Source organism: Rousettus aegyptiacus, unplaced genomic scaffold (assembly GCF_014176215.1).
Source record: "Rousettus aegyptiacus isolate mRouAeg1 unplaced genomic scaffold, mRouAeg1.p scaffold_m13_p_12, whole genome shotgun sequence".
NCBI classification, from domain to species: Eukaryota; Metazoa; Chordata; class Mammalia; order Chiroptera; family Pteropodidae; genus Rousettus; species Rousettus aegyptiacus.
Genome location: NW_023416287.1, coordinates 74,330,688 through 74,352,779, shown reverse-complemented (window position 1 = coordinate 74,352,779; position 22,092 = coordinate 74,330,688). Strand labels below are relative to the sequence as shown.

Below are 22,092 nucleotides of genomic sequence, written 5' to 3'. Positions count from 1 at the left end.
ATTTTTGAGAAGCAAAATGCCTTTAGACAACCAAGTTCTCTGCACACATGACTTCCCCTAAGAAGACAGGGGTGACGTTTTCTCACATTTTTAAGTGAGTAGCCCAAGTCATCTCAGAGAGTTTTGTTCGTTTTGCAAGGCTTCCGAAACTTCCTCTCCAAATGAGTTACAAAGAGAAAATTCTCACAGCTAGAAGAAGTGTTCTGAGTTCTGTTAGGCAATAGAACAGCCTGTGCTTAACCCACTGCTGTCATCCAAGTTCCCTATACAGCCTACGTGGTGTGCTTCCTACAGCAGGAAAATGCCTTTCTAGCCTTCTGGGAGAAGTCTGAAGGTTATTAATATGTTTGTAATGACTTGCATTACAATGAACTCTGGATTATACCACTTTCATATATAGATTTTTTTTTTAAAAAAAAAAGATTCAAACTTTGGGGAAAATCGTGTCACTGTTAACTTCTCATTTTCACATGTCGAACCCTGCACACTTTGGTCTTTCACTTCTTGGAAATGAAACCATTTCCGCTTATCGAGGAAAGTCATCAGTTCATTTCTTCTGGTCAACTGGTACAGGTAGAATGGCTGGTCAGAAATTTATGGTGTACTCACTTACACAACTAACATTATCTGAGGATGGTGAATAGTACGGATATGCCCATCCTTCCCTCACTGCATGTAGAGTATGGCCAGAGAGACTGACATGGCATAGTAATCATGATATGAAATGTGATGAGCTTTAAATGGACGTAAAATAAAGCAGGGACACCTAACCTAATCTGTGGGGGGCTGTTCAAACTCTTTTTGGCTGACTTTGCCAGCCAAAAATCAGCAGATGAAAGGCAGTATAGGTCAGGGCAGTGAGAGAAGAGGCTGTCACCCATGGAGGTTGTTAGGTATGGAGGGGTCTCTGGAGCCATTCCCAGGAGTCTTGACGTTTTAAGGTAGCAAGTTTCCTTCCTCAACCCAGTATGGCCTAAGTCTGACAGAGACAGAGAGTGACAGGTCAGTCACTCTCTCGTCTGATGCCCACATGATTTTACCTTCTCAACTAAGATTGAGATGATCACAGCAGAATTATGTTCAGCCTGTATAGAGAGGCAATCTTTGGTTACAGAGTGATGCTTGCAGTTTTCAGAATACAGTCTGAGTGTGGGTAGACAGACTACTAGGCAGCTGTTTTAGTAATATACTGCAGGGTCATTTGGATCATTTAAAAATATCTTCTTCCTATTTCCCATCCTCTTCTCCCCACCTTATAGCAGAGATGATTGTGTTTTTGCACAACTTTGTGTCATCAAACAAAAACAATCAAATTTCCATTGGCTTTGGTCTGAGCAAAAAGTCTGAATCCTAAAAGAAGGACTTCCTCAAGGACACCTGAAAGAGGGCCCTGACTTATTGGGGCCACCCCAGGTGGGGTCACCCTATAAGGGAACATGGATATAAGGAGACTTAAATCAAAGTGGTGTAGTAGGCAGAGCAGGACTTGGTGTCACTGAGTGCCCTTGAGCAAAGGATATCACTACAAGGGCCCCAGGGGTCACATCTGTTCGGTTAGAGAGTTAGTCTGCTGCTCTCTAGGATCCTGCTGATGTATGGATTCCAGGAATCCTTGAAGGCAGAGAGGGGAATAATATGAGGTGAAAAGGTATGGCTCATGGTAGAACTTTGTAGCTATCTGAGAGGTGCATGAAGCAGGCATTCTGTAGAACTCAGGGATAAGGAGGCCTGGCTTGGGCCATAAACTGTAAATAATTGTAGTTCCCAATCTGGAATAATGGCCATATGTATATTTGAATTAGAAAGGACTATGCAATAGACCAGCACTACTAATTGATCTGTTTCGTGGAGCCTGAGAAAATCAGGAACCATTATTAAATAAATAAAGCCACCTCCTCCTCCTGGCAGAGATGGTCACACAGGAGCTAATGTGAACTCCCCAGCTCTCCATCTGTGATGACAAGGATCTACCCATGAGTCCTTGCATGTGGAGATCATGCTGGAGCCCTGTCTGTTCTCTGTGTCTACAGTGTCTTCACCATTAGCAGGTGCATGGCCGCCTCCTGGGCCCTCGCTTTCAGTTCGCTGAAAGCCCTTGAGGCTCCCCTGAGAGAATTTCATGAATTCAACAAAGCTTGTGTTCGAAGTGAGACTATCCCAAATGTTTCATCCAGATATCTTGAAAAGATATATTTGTGTGTTACAGTAACAGAAACTACATTTTCCAGAAGAGAAACCACATTTGAATTTCATTTTCAATATCATTATTTGACCTGATATCATTTTGCACAAGAGCAAGGCCATGGCTCATTTTGAATTGTTGCATCTCTGGGTCTTTTATGTACTTATTTGCTTTTAGGGAGCTACTATGAGAATTATGGTAGTTTAGGGAAACAATTAGGAACAAGGGCACAAGAGTCAGGTTCCTGGGTTCAAATCCCAACTCTACTAGGATATTTTGCTGAGAGAGTTGCCTTTGATAAATCAGTCCACCTCAATTTACTCTCAGGAAAATGAGGATAAGAGTATTCAGTTGTTGTGATGCATGAAAATTGCTTTGCACATAATAATGCTTAATAAATGGGAGTTATTATTTTTATGTCTGAGAGGTACACTTTTATTATCGGCTTCATTACTTCGACTAATAAAAGTTTTGCTGTCTCATAGCCACAACAAAGAAATTGCTCCCAAGTGAATTCGACAGAGTAGCTTACCTTTGTTGGATTAGATGGAGCAAAGAGAACAGCTTCTTTTAGCTGTTCTACAAACATTTCTTCCTTTCATACTGCCTGGGTCCCTTGCTGGTTAAGGGTGTGTCATTGATGGATGTCACAGAAGTGAATGTTTATAAATTCCTAATTTAAATGTGCTGACGTAAGCTTACAGAATAAAGACCCCCTTGAAAATATAAGTGGCACTTTAACAAAAGTTTTGATTCCTTTTTGAATCCAAAGTTCCCCGATTCCAGATTTTCTGGAGAGACTGCTCTAAGGTGATCAGTGATTCTCAATGGTGGCTGTCCAAGTTCAAAGGTGGATCTCATCATTAACCAGCCATAAGACCTTTGCTGCAGTTTGCTCATTTATAAAATGGGAATAATAAATAGTACATCTACCTTTTGGGTCGTGTGAGGACTAAATGAGATGATCCATCTTGAACACTTAGCCTTCTAAATAAGCTGATATGAATAATAATTTCTGTTTTTATTATTAAAAGTTCCTGTTCTCTCTTCACAGACAGAGATTATAATGGATGCTATCCATAAACAGAAGAGCTTACAATTCAAGAAAACTATGGATGTAAGTTTCACTTAATTGTTTTTTTTTTTTCTGAAATCCTGTGCTGTATATGAGCATATTCCTACTTAAATAACCTTTCAGTAATGTTATTTATTAGTGCAGTGTTTCTTTTTAGTGGTTTGAATTTCCTTTTTAAGGCCATGGAAAGATCAAAGATGCAACTGAATAGTGGAAGCACAATGATGTTATCTTTCTGGTAACCTGGGAAAGTATAGCGAGTCAATTTAAATATTTCGGTCCAAGATACAAAAGCACTTATACTGTATGATGCCATTTATCTTGTTGGGTTTGAGCTTTTTCCCTGTGACTGTTCTGAATCTTGATTTGTTAACCTGTTTTGTTGAGTGATCCCTTCTTGTTTTAAGATATCTGCTAATAGTAAAAGACTCCTTTCCTTTAAGTAATTTATTAAAAAATTCTTAATAAGACAGAACTAAGACAGTTTGCTAGGGACCTCACTCTAGCTTTTCATGAATCTCTTAACTCCGGCTATCATGAACTCTATTATTGGAACCTATGATTCCATCTTTGCATAGAAGTATCATTGTGATATTCTATGACTATGACATGATATTCAGTAACCAGTAAAAAAAGAAAATGTCACCAGTGTTGATGGCATATGGCCTGTTCTGCATCATTTTTTTTCTTTGATGCAGATGACCTCAAAATTAATTAATAAATAGGAAATGATGTCAGTGTAATGAAGAAATAGTGTTGGTTGATATATGATTGTTCTCAGAACTTTTATATTTTAAACAATCTGGGGCAAGCTTTCTCTCGATGAAAGAGAAAGCCTATTGATACATAATTTTCTTAACTATTTCCCTATAGAGTTATATTAGTGTTATAACTTTTGGTTCAAGTGTCAAAAATAATTTAGAAAACTCAAAAGGAGAAAGGCTATTATATTTACCCTTTTTTTTTTTTTTTGCTTACCGTATTCTTTTTTCCTTCTGCTGTTCCAACTTTTGTTTAGATAACTTCCTTTAGTTGTTCTTCAGAATAGGTCTGCTAGTGACAAATACTCTTATTTTTCCTTCATCTGAGAATATCTTGATTTCTCCTTCATTCTTAAAGGATATTTTCATTGGATATGGGTTGTTGTTGACAGTTCTTTTTGTTTAGCACTTAAAAATACTGTGCCACCTCTTAATGACCTCTTTAGTTTCTATAAGAAATCTGATGTCATTCAAATTGATTTTTCTCTTTTGTTCATAATTTTCAGAAGTTCACCTATGTATCCTGTTATAGATTTGTTTGTGTTTATCTTGTTTAGAGTTTGAATCAGCGTCTCCAATCTATCCTTTGCCAAATTTGGAAAGAAATTTTGAAAATTATTTCTTCAAGAACTTTTTCAGCTCACTTTCCTTCTCTTCTAGGATTCCAAGGATGTGAGTGTTAGATATCTGCTTATTTTTTTTTTCAGCCTATTTTCTCTTTGTTGTTCAGATTAGGTAATTTATGTTGTTGTATCTTCCAGCACACTAATTCTTTCTTCCATCTCTCCCATTCTCTTCTTAAGCCCATCCACTGAGTTTTTTTATTTCAGTTATATTTTTCAGTTCTAGAATTGCCACCTGGTTCTTCTTTGTATCTTCTATTTCTTTGCTGAGCTTTTCTATTTCGTTGACAAGACAATATTTTTAAATTTGCTTCAAGTGTGTTTGTAATTGCTCATTGAATATTTTTATGATGACTACTTTAAAATCTGTCAGATAATTCTAATATCTGTGTCATCTTGATGTTTGCTTCTATTAATAGTATTTTTCATTCAGTTTGAGATCTTTCTGGTTCTTGGTATGATGAGCGATAGTCAATTGATTTTGGACATTTAGGTATTATGTTACAAGACTTTGGATCTTATCGAAACCTTCTGTTTGGCTGGCTTTCTTTGATACCACTCCAGCAGGGATAGGTGAGGCACTGCCTCTTTATTGCTATGTGGGGATAACTCCCCAACCTTGGCATCCACTGACACCACAAGATATGTGTGGCCTTCTTACTACTAGAAGGTGGTTAATGTTCTGACTCTCCACTAGACCTCCTCTGACACGACCCCAGCAGGGAGGGTGTGCACTTCATTATTGCCAGGTAGTGTGGAAGTCCAGGTTTTCTACATGGTTTCTACTGGTACTGTTTGTGGGGCTTTATCAGCTTCTGATGGGGATGAAAGTCCCAGTTCCCTATTTGCCCTTCTCTAAGCTGGGCGTGGAAGTTGGGCATGGAGTTGGTGAGGATGGAGGTCTAGACTCACTACTTGGCCTTTGCTACATATGTGGGCTTGGGGCCACAGTTTTCGTGTAGCTTATGGCTGTGGTAGAATGGTTATATATTTTTTAAAGGTTTCTGGTCTGCTAGGCTGCCCCTTTTGTGGTCTTTTGGCCTGAGAGGGAGAAAGTTTTTGTTGGGACTTTTTTTTGTCTGTGTCCATTGACATTTCTTGGTTGCCTGCTTCTTTGGTACCCAGTCTGTGATATATTAGCAAAAGGAAAACTCAGGGAATTCAATTCTAGGTCACTCTTCCGAGACCAAGGCTGCCAGCCCTCTTCTCTTCACCTTTCAGAGTCTTATATTTGTTTTATACTTAATGTCAAGGGTTTTTAATTGTGTTTGTGAGGAGAAATAGGGAAATGTACATTTGCTCCCTCTTTGTAGAACCCCACATAACCTTTTAAAAAAGTTTTTTTGTGATACATTTTTAGAGCCATAAATATCATACCCCATTAATCTTATATGAAGAATCTAAGATTCTCTCCTTAGGAAATCATCAAAAATAAGAAAAAGTCATGAACTTGTAAATGATTTAGTGACCAAAGTATGGAGGAATATTAAATAATTTTTTAAAATTTTTATATTTTCAATTATAGTTTACATACAACATTATATTAATTTCAGGTGTATAACACAGTGATTAGACATTTGTATAACTTATGAAGTGATCACCCAGAAGTCTAGTACCCATCTGACACCATACATAGTTACTACAATACTACTGACTGCACTCCCCATGCTCGACTCTACATCCCCATGACTAATTTTTACCTCTTAATCCCTTCCCCCTTCATACACCCTCTTACAAAATGTTCTCTGTATCTATGAGTTTGTTTCATTTTTTTTTTTGTTTATCCTTTTCTCTGAATTCCACATAAAAGTGAATTCATATGTCATTTGTCCTTCTTTGACTTACTCCACACAGCACAATACCCTCTTGGTCCATACATGTGCTGCAGATGGCAAGATTTCATTCTTTCTTATGATTGAATAATATTCTATTTTATATATATATAATATGTATATATATATCTCACCTCTTCTTTATCTATTCATCCATTGACAGGCACCCAGCATGACTTTGTATCTTGGCTATTGTAAATAATGCTGTAATGAACACATGGATGCACATGTCTCTTTGAAATAGTGTTAGGTTTTTTTGGATAAATACCCAGAAGTGAGATTCCTGGGTCCTTGTCTCTTTTTAAAATCTGTTTTGTCTGTTACTAGTATTGCTACCCCAGCTTTTTTTGTTCGTTTGTTTCCATTTTCATGAAATATCTTTTTTCATCTCTTTAGGTCTGTGTCTTTTGATCTAAAGTCAGTCTTTTGTAGACAGCATATGTCATGGTCTTGTTTTCTTATCTATTCATCCACCCTATGTCTTTCGATCAGGGCATTTACTTCATTTACATTTAAAGTAATTGTTGTTAGACATATAGTTAATGCCATTTTATTATTCATATTTTTGATTTTTTTTTCCTTCTCCTTAAAGAAGTCTCTTTAATATTTCTTGTAATACTGGTTTGGTAGTGATGAACTCTTAGCTTTTTCTTGTCTGGGAAGCTTTTTATCTGTTCTTCAATTCTAAATGATAGCTTTGCTGGGTAGAGTAATCTTGGTTGTAGGTCCTTGCTTTTCATCATTTTAAATATTTCATGCCAATCCCTTCTGGCCTGCAAAGTTTCTGTTGAGAAATCAGCTCGCAGTCTTATGGGTGCTTCCTTATAGGTAACTAACTGCTTTTTTCTTGCTGCTTTTAAGAATATCTCTTTGTCTTTAAGCTTTGGCATTTTAATTATGATGTGTCTTGGTGTGGGCCTCTTTGGATTCCCCTTGTTAGGAACTCTCTGCACTTCCTGGGCTTGTATGTCATTTCCTTTGCCAGGTTAGGGATGTTTTCCGTCATTATTTCATCAAATAGGTTTTCAATTCCTTGCTCTCTCTTTTATCTTTCTCGTATCCCTATGATGCGAATGTTGGTACACTTGATGTCCTAGAAGCCCCTTAAACTATCCTCATATTTTTGGATTCTTTTTTCTTTTTGCTGTCCTGGTGGGTGTTTTTTGTTACCTTATCTTCCAAATCACTGATTTGATTCTCTGCTTTATCTAATCTATCGATTCACTCTAATGTATTCTTTATTTCAGTTATTGCATTCTTTATTTCTGACTAGTTCTTTTTTATGTTTTCCCTCTCCATTTTCATGTTTCCTTTCTCTTTCTTGAAGTTCTCTGACGTCATCGAGCATCTTTATAACCAGTATTTTGAATTTGGCATCTGCTAGATTGCTCGTCTTTGTTCAGCTCTTTTTCTGGAGCTTTGTTCTGTTCTTTCATTTTGGACATGTTTCTTTGTCTCCCCATTTTGGCTGCCTCCCTGGGTTTGCTTCTATGTATAGTTAGAGCTCCTATGTCTCCCCATCTTAATAGAGTGGCCTTATGTAGTAGGTGTCCTATGGGGCCCCATAGTGCAGTCTCCCTGGACACCTGTGCTGGGTGCTTCAGATTTGTCCCTTTTATGGGTTGTGTGTGCCCTCCTATTGTAGTTGAGCCTTGGTTTCTGTTTGCATGTCAATGGGAAGGATTGACCCTCAGACTGATGGATTGTGAGGACTGCCTATGACTACAGTGGAGGAGTTGTTGTACAGGGGCTGACCCTACAGAATAGGATTTGCTTTAGCAGGACTCTGGTACCTGCCCAGTCTGCCTTTGGGTGCATTATTTGTGGAGGTGGCTAGGCAATACTTGGCCTTGGTCAGAACCAGCCACCAGGTGTTCCAGTCCCGGGAACTCCTGGGAGGGGCCCTGCCATAGGCCAAGTTCAGCTGCCTCCTGTGCCCTGCTCAGAGACACCTGGAATGAGCCACAAAGCTATCTGCAGATGTCTTCGACTCTCATTGGGCTTGCAGGTACCTGGGAGGGGCTAAGCTGCAAACTGAGGCTGGCTGAAGATTTTGTTTTAAACACCTACAGCACCTGGTATTCCAAGGTGGTCTCCAATCCAAGTACTAACCAGGCCCGACCCTGCTTAGCTCCTGTGATCAGACGGGATCGGGCATGTTTAGGGTGGTATGGCCATAGCTGGCTGAAGATTAATTAAATTTTGTAACCTTTAAAAATATGATTATGAGGACTATGTAGCAACAGAGAAAAATGCTTAATATGTCATATTTAAAAATAATGTAGGATAAAGCTTGATCACTGACAACATTAACATTTAAGGCTTATTTAGAGCAAAAGAAAAAAGTATTATTTATACAGCAGTCTTTTGAAGACATGATAAATGAGAAAAAATATTTGTAACTTATATAACTTACACCCAGTTAATGTTTCTTATATAGATTGAACCCTTAAAAACCAATTAAAGAATGCTCCAGAAGAAAAGTAGGGAAGAAATGACTAGAGAGGACATACCACCTTAGTAGTAATATAATAAAAACAAATAAAACAACAACATGTTAATATTACCATTAGTATTATAAAAGGTTAAAAATATTTTCCAAACTTGGTGTTGGTGAGAGTGTGAGGAAACAGGTACTCTTGTATGTTTTGGTAGGAGTATAAATTGGTACAATCATTTTGGAGAGAAGTTCAATGTGTATGTACTCTTTTACCAAACAATCACTCTTCTAGGAATTTAACTTGTATAGATAAATTCACACTGCCCAAAATAAAATCAGAGTACTTTTCTGTTTTAAAAAAATGGGAAGCAAGATAAATGTCCACTAACAGAGTTGGTTAAGAAAATTATGGCGCATGTGTGTGTGTGTTCATTTACAACCATGAAAGCATCCAGCTACAGAGACCATGCTAGATACAGAGAAAGGTCTATAACATACTGTTGCAAAAGAATTGTTGCATAAATATCTTATCTGCTTGTAATACTGAAAATTTCCAAACTTGTATTTCTACGTGTGTGTAGTATGGGAGAGAATTGGAAGGCTGTTTACTGAGAGGTCAACCCCAGCCGAATTACAGGGATGCTGAGAAATGTAGGGAAGCAAATGAAATATTTGATAAGCACAAACCATCTCTGCAAAAGAGTCTTCATTCTTAATGAAGCACTTTTCTTTCTGGTCACCATTTTTACTTATTAGCTAACTGATTCATAGCTTTCCTTTGTTTAAACAAGTCAAATCTTTGTTTCAATAGCTGAAACAGTGTGTGAACTGTTTACGTCTCATTGGTAGTCATGGTAGCGCAGAATAGATCATAACCTACTTTTAAAGTAGCCAAAACAGAATTCTTTAAATCAAAAAGGAACAGGACCACCATTAAGCAACAGAAACGATGGTATTGATAGCACTGTCCACAGGCTATGATGAGGCACATTAGAATATTGAAGTATAATTACAATTACCATGACCATATGATTGCATCTAAGTTCTGAGGGTTATGAATATCATGTAAATGTTGGATAACATATTTTATAGGTACATATATATTTTGATTTTGCCCATTTGAAATTCCATCTTTTGTTCTAGTCAATTTTTAAAGCTCATGTGCTTTGTTTACCAAAGAGGAGTTATTCCCTTGATCATTTTGCCACTACATACATAATCTGGAAAAGGGTTAGAGAGATCTTCCAGAGATAGAGAAGAAAGAACATCTGCCCTCTGAGTGGCCATGTTTTAGTGATGATCACAGCCCTGTTCAGGGTTGCCTGTTTTTTGCTGGGCTTGGCAGGCTAGGGCAGCTGTTTCTCAGGTTTATGTTCTGCTCACCTATTTTGGTTTGCTTTTGACTCATAACTCAGGCAAAGAAGAACTATGAGCAGAAATGCCGAGACAAAGATGATGCAGAGCAAGCTGTCCACCGAAGTGCCAACCTCGTAAACCCAAAGCAACAAGAAAAGGTACCTGGGAGGGCTGACCTGAAGAATCTGAGATTTTCTATATTGAGCTAAAGCCAGTTATTAATAATCTTAATTTAAAATGGACCTGTCCCCTGAGCTCCTGGCAATATCTTCCTTTAGGCTGTTAGGATTCTCTGAACCAGAAAAACCCATGTCACATTTTGGGGGTTGTGGAAGAGTTAGAGGGAGGAGGCCAAGTGGGAGGGAAGGAGGTGATAAGAAGTGGGGGAGAGGGTTTTGATTTTATTTTTCATCTTTCTTCAAAACTCTACTTATATATTCTTTGTAGCCAGGCTGCCTCTTGCTTGGATGATAAAATCTAGATATAAGGGTGTCAGCAACCAAAGGGCAGGGGTATGTTTTTAGGAAGACATAGGGCAAGATGCTTGATGGATGTTTCCAAAGGCGATAAAATTAGAGGGCAAGTTGAATGGTTTGCTTATGAGTGCAACGTAGGGAAAACTTGGACTAGCACTCGTCTCTTCACACTCATTGTTTTTAGATCTGTTCTGCCAACTGAATCCTGGCCCAGCATTCCTGATCTCTTGTTCTTTTTTGTCCTCACAGCTTTTTGTGAAACTGGCAACTTCAAAGACAGCAGCAGAGGACTCGGGTAAGGGACTGCTCCCAGGGATGGGGGAGGATTGTGGGAGCGTTTGTATTATCCTAAATCTATCTGAGAAAGGTAGTTTTATATACCTTACAATAAAGAACATATAGATATACAGTAGGATTAATCAGAAAGGAGAACCAGGGAGGAAGGGCGGGAAGGACAGAAGGAGCCAATGAGGCAGCAGTTCCTGGCCACTGCTTGCTTAGTGTTACTGCTTTACATGTAGCTGCATGGTGGTGCTGGTGGGGTCATGTGGCAGCTACTTCGTGATGACGTGCTCACTCTGATTTATTGAGAACCTCTATCTTAAAAGCTCATTTCGGCCCTGATACCTCTTATCTGCTATGAAAGAAACAGCCAAGTTGCGAGGACTCGTCATCATTGAAATCTAAGATCCAAATCAGGTGTTTGCAAAGGTGTCTAATTCCCAGAATATCTTGCAGGAAATAAGCCTTTCATGACCTGAGTCATTTAAGAAGTCTCTAACCCCAAAACTAAAATAATTTGGTGCCCCTTTAGGGCTTAAGGTAGTTCTCTTTTTCTGCATCCCTCATACGATAATTTCCTGAAAATGAAAAGAGGTGGAAGCTATTGAGGCCACATTAGGCAAGGAAAACTCTGGTTGAGGTTCCTTAGCTGCTTTCACTTCCCCTCTTGGATCATTTCTTGCTAATTGCTTGGTTCTGTGCTAATTTCTCAAAGATATGAGAGTGAGAGATATAATTACGGCCTTCCAATGTTCAGAGCTCCGTGGAACCTTGTGAGCTCACCGCCATTCGGATGAGTCTGAGCGGTGTCTGCGAGTGCCCTTCTGTCTAGTTTCTGAACCCAGGCCCCTCTCCTTCCATTACAGACAAGGCGTACATGCTGCACGTCAATATGCTGGATAAGCTCCGAGAAGAGTGGCAAAGCGAGCACGTCAAGGCCTGTGAGGTAACCGGAAGCTGCTTAGAAGGGGGCGGGTCTTCATCCTAGAACTTGTAGAATCTACTTTTGCAGAAATATTCCACCCCCATATTATGCCCTCCCCTCCGCCCCCAATTCTGATAGACTACTTGAGGGAAGATTAGAAATCAGGAATTTAAATGGAAAATGAAAGGAACTGTAATATTTTCCCCCAAACCTCATCTTTCTGCCTCCTTCCTCTCCTGATCATGTTGTCCGATTCTGTTCAAGGTCTTCCTCTGATATTTAGTTAGTGCAGGCATAAGACAGAGAATCAATTAATGGTTAATTAAGTAATTACCTTTCGGGAGGCTCACATGTACTTGTGACATAACCTGGAAACTTCCTCAAGTTTCTGTCACCCTATCTATACATCTTATCAGTGGTTGTCTAAGTGAGGTTCCAGGACCTGTAGCATCAGCATTACCTGGGAGCTTGTTAGAGATTCAAATTCTGAGACCAATTCCAGACCTACTGAATCAGACCAATTCCAGACCTACTCACTCTGGAGTGAGCCCGGTAACCTCTTTGATAATAAGCCCTCCAAGTGATTCTGATGCACATTCAAGCATGGGAACCACTGATCTACGCACCCCACCCCTCTCCCTCCTTTTCTCCTGTTGTAATAGAGGTTGCGCTGTTCTCTCCCTATCAGGATTTTCTCCCAGCACCTGGGCTCAGGATCCCACCCATCTGGCTTTCCCTGACTGCCTTGTGCACAGCTCCACTTAACATGTATGGCTATTATTTACACACACTCAGCTCATTCCTGGCTTTAAAACTTACCCACAACAAGCTGTTGCTTCCCACCTCATATTCTCTACTCACTTCATGGCCAGGCTTCTTGAAGGAGCCGTCTCCACATCCTCATTTTATTAAGGAAAATTTCAAACATACACAAAGATAGAAGACAAGTACAAGGACCCCCATGTATTCTTCAACTAGCTCCAACAATTATGACCATCTTGCCAATTGAAGTCATTCACTGGTGTATGTGTGTCATGAATCTGAGGCTCTGTTTGGCTGCTTAGGCAGAGATGCCTCGTAGGCATCTGGAAATGGGAGCTGGAATTCAGGTTAGAACCTGGGTGTCTGGGTTCATCATAACCTATTACCTTTCAGAGTTATATTCAATTCAGTTTATGTTAATACCATATTAGAATCCATTTTGCATTCTTTGCTTGCTCTAAAAGTTTTTTTATGAGTTTTCTCAGTGGTGGGGGGAGTACCCTAAATAGGACGATAAGCTTACAGATAATTGAGGGTTGACATTGTTTTTTAAGTCATAGCCAGTCTAGAAAAGTGGCCCCTTTCTCTGCATATGTATTTACATGTAGTTATGTTTCTATAGGTGTTTGAGGTTCAAGAATGTGAACGAATAAACTTCTTTCGGAATGCATTGTGGTTACACGTGAATCAGCTGTCAAAACAATGTGTCATAAGTGATGATGTAAGTCACAGAGGCATCCATGGAGGAGGCATTAGAGTGGGAGGAACTGTAGACATTTATTAGCTCATACCCCTCATTTGAGGCCCAGAGAGGTACAGCAACTTGCCCAGGGCTACACAGTGAGTTGTTAGAAGGACCCAGATAGACACCTAACCTGCCTGACTCTGGGTACACTTTGCTGCCTTGATTTTCTTTTTAAGAAATTCAGAGTCAGGGCAGGAGATCAGAGAAGGGGGACCCAAATCTAGTTTAATTTGTGGAAGACAGAGATGTCACAACATGAATGTACAGCAGCCTGACCCATGCCCAGGTAATGGTCACTCCAGGGCTCAGGATTTGCTTCAGTGACATTCCTTGGGCCATTATCCAGGTGTAACTTGTGTACAGCAATCCTCATGGGGTTCCCAGGTCTCAGAGGGAGCAGAATCAAGTCATCACAGCCTTCTTTGCTAAGAAGTGAGTAAATGCCTCACTTCAGTGGGACATTTACTTTAGAATAACAATTAAACACACAGAAAGCCTATAGGATTGAATGGAAGAAGTTTTCTCCAAGTTAAGTAATTGTCTTTGCGTTTGCGTGTGGCATTGGTCTTGTATCATAGGACTTGGTATCTATATTCTTTATCCCATCAGTATTAAAAAATAACAAGTCCAAAACAAAATTTGGAAATGAGTAAGCCCTTCATCAAGCCACCTATTTTTGTAAGCTGTGTCACAGTTTTGATGGACATCCCTCTACCCTGATGTATCTTCTTTTTGTTAGATGTATGAAGAAGTTCGTAAGAGTTTAGAAATGTGCAGCATCAAGAAAGACATTGAGTACTTTGTGAATCACCGAAAAACTGGACAGACTCCGCCAGGTGAATAGAGCAGTAGGGTTGGGGGTTTGTTTAAGCAATTCTATTAGTTTTTCTTGTCACGTGTCATTGAGAATGGAAGACACCTGCCTTTTTACATTTTGTTTCCTGATGATTTCTCTAGCACCCATCATGTATGAGAATTTCTACTGTCCCCAGAAGAATGCAGCCCCACCAGGAAAGGCTACAGGGCCTAACATGGCAAGGTAATAACCAGCTTCCTTTCATATGAGGAAAAATACTATTTTTTTAGTCTTTTTGTTTCCCCAGTTTTATTGAAATGCAATAGACAATTAGTTGCTCATTTACATTGTACGATTCAATCAGTTTTTTCAATTATAGTTGGCATATAATAATATATTAGTTTCAGTTGTATAGCATAATGATTAAAGATCCATATAACTCATGAATTGGTCACCCCACTAAATCAGGTACCCCTCTTCCTCCTTAGATATTTTTTGCAACCCTTTTGACTGTTTTACTTATGTTACACTTTATATCTCTAAGACTACTTCGTATCTCTTCATTTGTACTTCTTAATCCCTTTGCCTTTTTTCACCATCCCCCCAACGCCTCCTCCCATCTGGTAGCCCTTGAAATATTCTCTGTATCTGAGTTTGTTTCTGTTTTTGTTGTCGTCGTTTATTTTGTTCTTTAGATTCCACATGTACATGAAATTCCGCAATATTTGTCTTTCTATATCTGACTTATTTCATTCAGTGCAATACCCTCAAGGTAATATCTTTTCCCATCTCTTTCCTTTTAGTCTGTGTGTGTCTTTTAATCTGAAGCGAGTCTCTTGTAGGCAGCATAGGTAGGGGTCTTGTTTTCTTATCCATTCAGCTTCTCTATCTTTTGGTTGGAGCACTTCATTCTTTTCCATTTGAGGTACTTGTTGATAGGAATGTAGTTATTATAGTTATTACCATTCTTTATTCCTGTTTTTGATACGTGGTTTTTTGTTTTTTTTTTTTTCTTAAAAAGTCCCTCTAACATTTCCTATAATACTGGCTTGGTATTGATAAATTCCTTTAGCTTATTTTTGTCTTGGAAGCTCTTTATATGTCCTTTGACTATAAATGATATCTTTGCTGGATACAGTATTCTTGGTTATTGATCCTGTGTTTTCAACACTTTGAATATTTTGTGCCAAGCCCTTCTGTCCTGAAAAGTTTCTTTTGAGCTTCTTTGTAGGTAACTAATGGCTTTTCTCTTGCTGTTTTTAAGATTCTCTTTGTATGTAACCTTGGCATTTTAATTATGATGTGTCTTAGTGTGAGCCTCTTTGGGTTAATTTTTTTTGAGACTCTCTGAGCTTCCTGGGGTTGCATGTCTATTTCCTACACCAGCTGAGGGAAGTTTTCTATCATTATTTCTTTAAATAACTTCTTGTTCTGCCTCTTCAGGTACCCCTATGACATGGATGTTGTTACCCTTAATTTTGTCCCATAGCTAATTACACTATTTTTCTATTCTTGGTTACTTTTTTCTTGCCATTCTGGTTGGGTGTCCTTGGCCTCTCCTTCCTCTGTATCAGTGTTTTGATCCTCTTCCTCCACTTTATTGATTCCCTCCAATACACTCTTCATCTCATATAACGTAGTCTTCATTTCTGACTGGTTCCCTTTTATAATTTCCATTTCCATTTTTATTTTTATTTTTTAATCTCTTTGTTGAAATTTTCACTGAGTTCATCAACACTTCTCATAAGTTCATTAAGCATCTTTATAACCAGGGTTTTGAACTCTCTATCTGTAAGATTGCTTGATTCCATTATTTCTGGATTAGTTTGCTGAGTGAAATAAGTCAGAGAGAGAAAGGTAAATACCATGTGATTTCATATATGTGGAATCTAGGGAACAAAAAGAACAAACTAATTGAAAACAGACTCACAAATATAGAGGACAATCTTGTGATGGCCAGAGGGGAGGGGATTTGGGGGACTGGGAAAAAGGGGTGAAGGGTTGATTAGTAGTTGGTAGATGGTCATAGGGATGGGGAGCACGGCATAGGGAATGCAGTCAGCAGTAATGTAATGGCTAGGCAGAGAGCCAGAAGAAAGAGCAATTAGGGGGATCATTCTATAAACTATATAAATGTCTAACCAATGTACTGTATACTTGAAACTAATAATAAAATAAAATAAAAAAGAAAATAATAACTATGTGAGGTGGAAAATATGTTTAAAAAAAAACATTTCATTTGAATTAGCTTCTTTAATCCTCACAGTGAAGTGGGAGCTGTTTGTATTTCCCATTTTATACATGGAAATGCTGACGTACAAGGAGATCAGGAAATCTCACCCACACAGCTGAGATGTCCCTCCTGCCAGTATGGATTGTGGTGTCAGGGCTCTGTGATCCTGACCACTGTGCATCCTGCTCCTCAGAGTAACAGAATGTCTGCAGTGTAGATTCTAGTAGGTCAGTGCTTCAGACCTTTGGCTTCATCTCCATTTTTCTTGTCCTCCAAAGCAGAAACCAGATATGATTAGAATGCATTATGCTTGTTATATGAAATAGAAAATTAGAAAAACAAGTATGCATCTGAAAGATTTTTGTTTTCATTTCTTACAGGAGAGGACCTCTCCCAGTCCCCAAAAGTTTACCAAGTATGTCACCGAGAAAGGCCTTTGGAAATGCTTATGTCGGGTTGAGTAGCTAGAATGTTTAAATAAAAGGAAAAAAGGGAATAAATAGAATTAAATTCCCAAGAGAATAAGTCTATATTAGAATCTTATTATAATACTGTGTGTCACAGAGCAGAATTTGGTAATTGGTGATCTATATTATAGCTTAGAGAATTTAGTTCCTGGAGTGCCAAAAGAAACTTTTTATGACAGTCTTACTTAAGAAATTATTTCAACTTGGCTGTGAGAACAGCAGAGCTGAGGTACAGTTCCCTTTAGATTAAACAGAAATATAATTTGTAGAAGGCATAGATGTCTGGAGCCATATAATTTAATATTATATATTTTTTACATTGCCCATAATTGGATCTTTTGCTAGTCACTAGTCTCCTTTTTCCTCTAAATCCTATGATACCACTGGGAGAACCACACATTTGATCATTTTTTTTAAAATAGTTATATTTCTTGGATAATTATGAGACCTTTGAAGGCAAGCATTTGTTTTTCCTGTATCATTCACAATAACACAGTACTAAGCATTTAGTAGGTACTCAACAAATATCTATTATTTGTATAAAAGAAAGATATGCCTATCTATGTTCAAGGGATTGAGTGAAGAGACAACTAATGCTGCACTTAGCAGCTTAGCAAAAATTTAGTGACTGAAAAAAATTTTCGCGGCTGAAATGACATCTTTGAACAATGAAAGCATTTAAAATTTTTCTTATTGCCTTGTAATGATGACTTGATAATGTGGGACTTATTTTTGTCTATTTTTGAAGATGACTTTACGGTGGGCGCTCCTCTCTAGGCATGCAGGGCAAAGGAATCATAATAATGAATTCCAGAATATTCTCTGGTTTATAGTCATGACTACCATTTGTAGTTTTTGCTGCCAGCTGTATTTTCTTACTAAAGGGCAGTCACTAGAATCTTTGAGTGGAATGCCTTGATTAGAAAGGGCAAGATCTTATCATGGAAAAATGTTGGATTCATGTTGCTTTGTGCCCACCCTTTGCAGATGACCCAGATTACTCTGTGATTGATAACTACAGTTTGATCTACCAGTAACATCAATGGTAAGAGCTTTTAATAATTTTCATGTGATCAAGTTGCATTTAGCCTGGTGATTGTATCTTTGAAGGCTTTGATGCTTCTTTATAACACCACTATAAGCAAGCAAGGCCTTGCAACAGGTTGGCACGCTGGTAGGTGTGGTGTTCCTGCAGGATGACTTCTCTGGATCCCACCACTGAAAGGGAACTGGAGACCACTCTGTACCTATTTGAATGAGGGCATTTTCCTTTCATTAATTATTCTACAACTCTTTATCTTGCTCTCATTAGACTCTGTGGTGGCTATTACACACCTACACCTAAGGCAATGCTCACAAACAAAGCACACCTGATTCTCCCACCTTCATTCCCAAAAAAGGAAAAGTCAGGTAAAAGAAGTTGATAAAAATAAGGCAAATGGTATTATACTCTCCGAATACACAGGTATCAAAGGGGTCATCCTCGACCAGATTATTACTACTTAGACTCTTGAACCACAAGGATTCCTAGAGCAGGACTGCTAAGTCAACCGTGGCTGCAAAGATGATTCTTAAGACTATTACTCTTTGGCATTTGAGTGCTTGCACCATGCCCCAAGTCAGTACAAATGTTTAGGAATGCCTCTGAAGCCAAAAGAGCAATGCTAAATGAAATTCCTCATAAAGTATAATTCTTTTAACCCAAATGGGCATATCTTGGGGCATGACAATATATACATAAATGAGCAAAGGAAAGGTCTGAAAGGATGTATTCTCTAACAGGTAATAGTCTTTATTTTTGTTTGTTCATGTGTTCTCATTTGTCTGCATAAACATTTATCACTTCGTTAATTAAAACTGTTTTAAAGAGTTGATCCTCTTGCATATTACTGAATGTCATGTGTTCCTGAGAGAGTGATAGGAGAGGTGAGTGGGATACAGGAAGTCATAATGGAACTTAAATGGCCTGTCTCCCACCCTTCCCGGTTAGGTGTTTGTGACATTTGCTGTCATTTATGAAACAAAACAGGTTTTAAGAGACTTCTTAAAACCTTCATTTATCATCTGACTGGAAATCGCTTGGAAGTGCGCACATCAAAACCCTCTAAAAACATCTACTTTGGGACTTATAGCCAATTAGCTAAATAGGACGAAAGCCGTGTTGTCTTTGATTAAATAGAAATAATTGGCTAGAATTACTTATATTTAAACACAAATCTTTAAATTGCTTAAGAAGTATGTTTAATTTGTAAGGAATTTTGCTGTAAATGATAATGGAAATTGAAAACATACATACCCCATCCTCAAACTATATATGAGTTTCTTACTTTCAAACAAATGTAGTCTTTACAACCAGTTGTCATTTCTTCTTCATTTCATAAGCCTCCATCTTTCTTGTGGAAAGAGGCAAGGCCCATATTAGAGGTAGAGCAGCAACACGAGAATCAATGACATGGGATTCAAAGGTGAAATCACTCTCTGGAACATCACAAGGATGATGGCTATGGGCAGGGCATGAGCAGCTCCAAGAGCTTCTTTTTATTTTTAACCATGTTCTCTCCTGCCCTCCCCAGTTTGCATGAATCATATACTTTAGTGGCTTAATAATAGCATATGACCCAACAACTCTAGTTCCTCAGAGCCTGGGAATCTGCTGTTTGAATGCAAGATGCTAAAATCAACACATTTATTCAAGTTGGATCATTTTATTGGGGTTCGTTAGTGTCTGCACTATCTCAGTGAATAAAAATTCAACATATACACATATAATTGAATTTAAGAGAATTTTAAATAAGGGAGTCTGCCTTAGTAACCTAGTTAAGCAACTTATCACAACATCTAAAATAGCTTGACTGAACCTTTGAAATTGAAATGGAAATAGGAAGGTTTAGGAATTTGTGATTTGTCCTGCAGTTATTGATTTTAGCTGCTATTTCTGTTTTTAATTCTAACATGTTTAGGTAAAGATAGATTATAACTTTTGAATTTAAAAATGTGTATCAAAAAATACAAATACATGTATTATTTACCATAAAAAGATGCTATTATCATCACATTCTATTTTTCATCACTTGGAATACCCATTTCTCGCCATATGTTTTCTTTGGCCAAGCAAACACACTTGTCTTCATTGAATAAAATATCAATGTAGGAGTGGGCTGCTGACATGAATGGTTAATTGAAATAAAATTTCTTTTTTATTTTCTTTTAGAAAACAAAGCTTTTTTCCAGCTGGTGCTTCTATGGCATGGAAGGAGGCACTCCAAGCAGCAGAATCTGTAGAAATTACATCAATCATGAAGACTTCGAAATGAACCCTTGCTCTAATTTTTTGATATTTTAAGTTTATCATAGGCATTTAGTTTACCTTAAGCTTGTTGAGTTCTGCAGTTTCTAAAAAACAAGTTTACAGACTGTCCCAGTTTGAAGAACGATCCTTTCTTAATCAGTTACTAAAGTTGTGACATCATTGGGTTTCCTTCTTGATCCAGGACAGTTTCTGGATTTGGAGCCTTGACTTTTATGGGGTGGGAGCAGGAGTGGCTGTGGAGGAGTCTGAGCCATCAACCTGCAAAGAAGGTCCTTTGGCATTGGAGCAGCATGCTATGGAACGCACACTCTCAGTGGTGCAAGATTTAAAATTATTTTCCTTTTTGGCTGGAAGATTTAGAGGCCATCTGACCGTACTTTCTCATTTTACAGTTGAGAAAAATGAGGCCCAGTAGTGTGAAATCAATTTCCTCACTGTTGTCCCACTGTTGTCTGATTACAGACAGCCCAGAACTACAGTGCGAGCTCATCCCATATCACAATTCTTCTAACCCTTCCTGAGGCTGTGATGCTTATGTTGAAATGTAAGACACCAAATGTTTTTGCCAGCATCTTTTCAATTGGGAAATTACCAGGGTTTAAATGTCAGATTTATTTTTATATGACTCACAGTGTGTACTGAAGCACAGCATACCACGTTTAATCTAATCTAATCTAATCTAATCTAAGTGCTGATTGTAAAACATGCCATTATTTTATATACCACTAAGAAAGTTAGGTAGGGGAGAATTCACAATTAATGTGTGATAGTTAATATTCAAGCCCATTTGAATTTGAGATTCTAACATGTGCAGAAAAAAAAAATCCTAGAATCAATGAAATCTGGTATTTTTACTCTATTTCTGAAGAGAATTTTAGACTTATAAAACCAGTCCTCAGTCCTAGATCTTCACAGAGATCCTGCCCTTCTAGATCCTGGAATATTTTAAAGTGTCAGTCTTCCCTTTTCACAGAAATTGGGGTCTTCCTTTTGTTACCCACAAACAGCAAGGAGATTATGTACCTTTTTGCAACATTTACACACTGTAAGAAAACGGTTCGTTTTAGTTACTAAGTTAAAATATCATGGAACGAAAAAATAAAAATAAAAATAAAAATAAAATAACATTGGGGCTTAGGCTATACAATTCTGTTACTACAAAGAGCACATATTTTCCTCTCTTGCTCTATGCAGTAGCTTTCTTAGAACTATGGACAAATTGACTGAAAGAAGATGGATTATTTCTCCTCCTTTAATATAAGGTGCTACTGAGAGTGGCCGCTTCTTGTCATGACAGGAAGCTTGCTTCAGTTGGAAATCCCTTTGAGAAACTGAAGCTTGCAAAGGGCCATTGACTTCCCCAAATTGAACAGGCTCAGGAAATTTTCCTTCCAACTCAGAACATCCTATTTTTAAGTACTTTATTTATTGTTGGCAGTTCCTCAGGGAGTCACTTTTCTCTCTATTAGTCAGTGTGATTGATGTGTTTTATGAACTGAAAATATTTTTATTGCTCTTTTAGTTTAATAGGAAATAAAATAAAGGTTCTTGGTGATTTGGGATTTCTTTTGCATTTTTATGTTAACCATGTCTTTCTCCCAAGTGCTATTTGACCCATTTTTGTCGCATTTGCTATTGTTAGACTACAGAAGGACAAACTAACTGCTGGTGAGGGAGGCCAAGTGGAGACTGGTGCCTTGCCGCTTCCTCCAGGCGCCAGCTGCAAGGTCGGCTCCTCAGGGACGCCCTTCCCTGCCTCCGGTCTAGGCTGGATCCCACTGCCGTATTCTTCCCCGCCCCCACATTTTCCTCATGGTTGGTTACATG

The 22,092-nt window shown here is 38.3% G+C and overlaps 1 protein-coding gene and 1 pseudogene across 1 annotated transcript in view; one reads left to right on the top strand and one right to left on the bottom strand.

Moving 5' to 3' along the window:
• Positions 1 to 18,000, top strand: part of PSTPIP2 (proline-serine-threonine phosphatase interacting protein 2) — a 67,008-nt gene extending 49,008 nt beyond the window's left edge. Inside the window, exons 6-14 of the mRNA XM_016147790.2 lie at positions 3,237 to 3,299; positions 10,329 to 10,427; positions 10,995 to 11,040; positions 11,894 to 11,973; positions 13,337 to 13,435; positions 14,199 to 14,295; positions 14,417 to 14,498; positions 16,869 to 16,903; positions 17,943 to 18,000. Of these exons, the coding sequence (XP_016003276.1) occupies positions 3,237 to 3,299; positions 10,329 to 10,427; positions 10,995 to 11,040; positions 11,894 to 11,973; positions 13,337 to 13,435; positions 14,199 to 14,295; positions 14,417 to 14,498; positions 16,869 to 16,903; positions 17,943 to 17,992 (651 nt within the window). The 3' untranslated portion in view covers positions 17,993 to 18,000. The remainder of the gene's footprint in view (positions 1 to 3,236; positions 3,300 to 10,328; positions 10,428 to 10,994; positions 11,041 to 11,893; positions 11,974 to 13,336; positions 13,436 to 14,198; positions 14,296 to 14,416; positions 14,499 to 16,868; positions 16,904 to 17,942) is intronic.
• LOC118610395 lies at positions 8,537 to 8,655 on the bottom strand (annotated as a pseudogene).
• Positions 18,001 to 22,092: the final 4,092 nt, after the last annotated feature.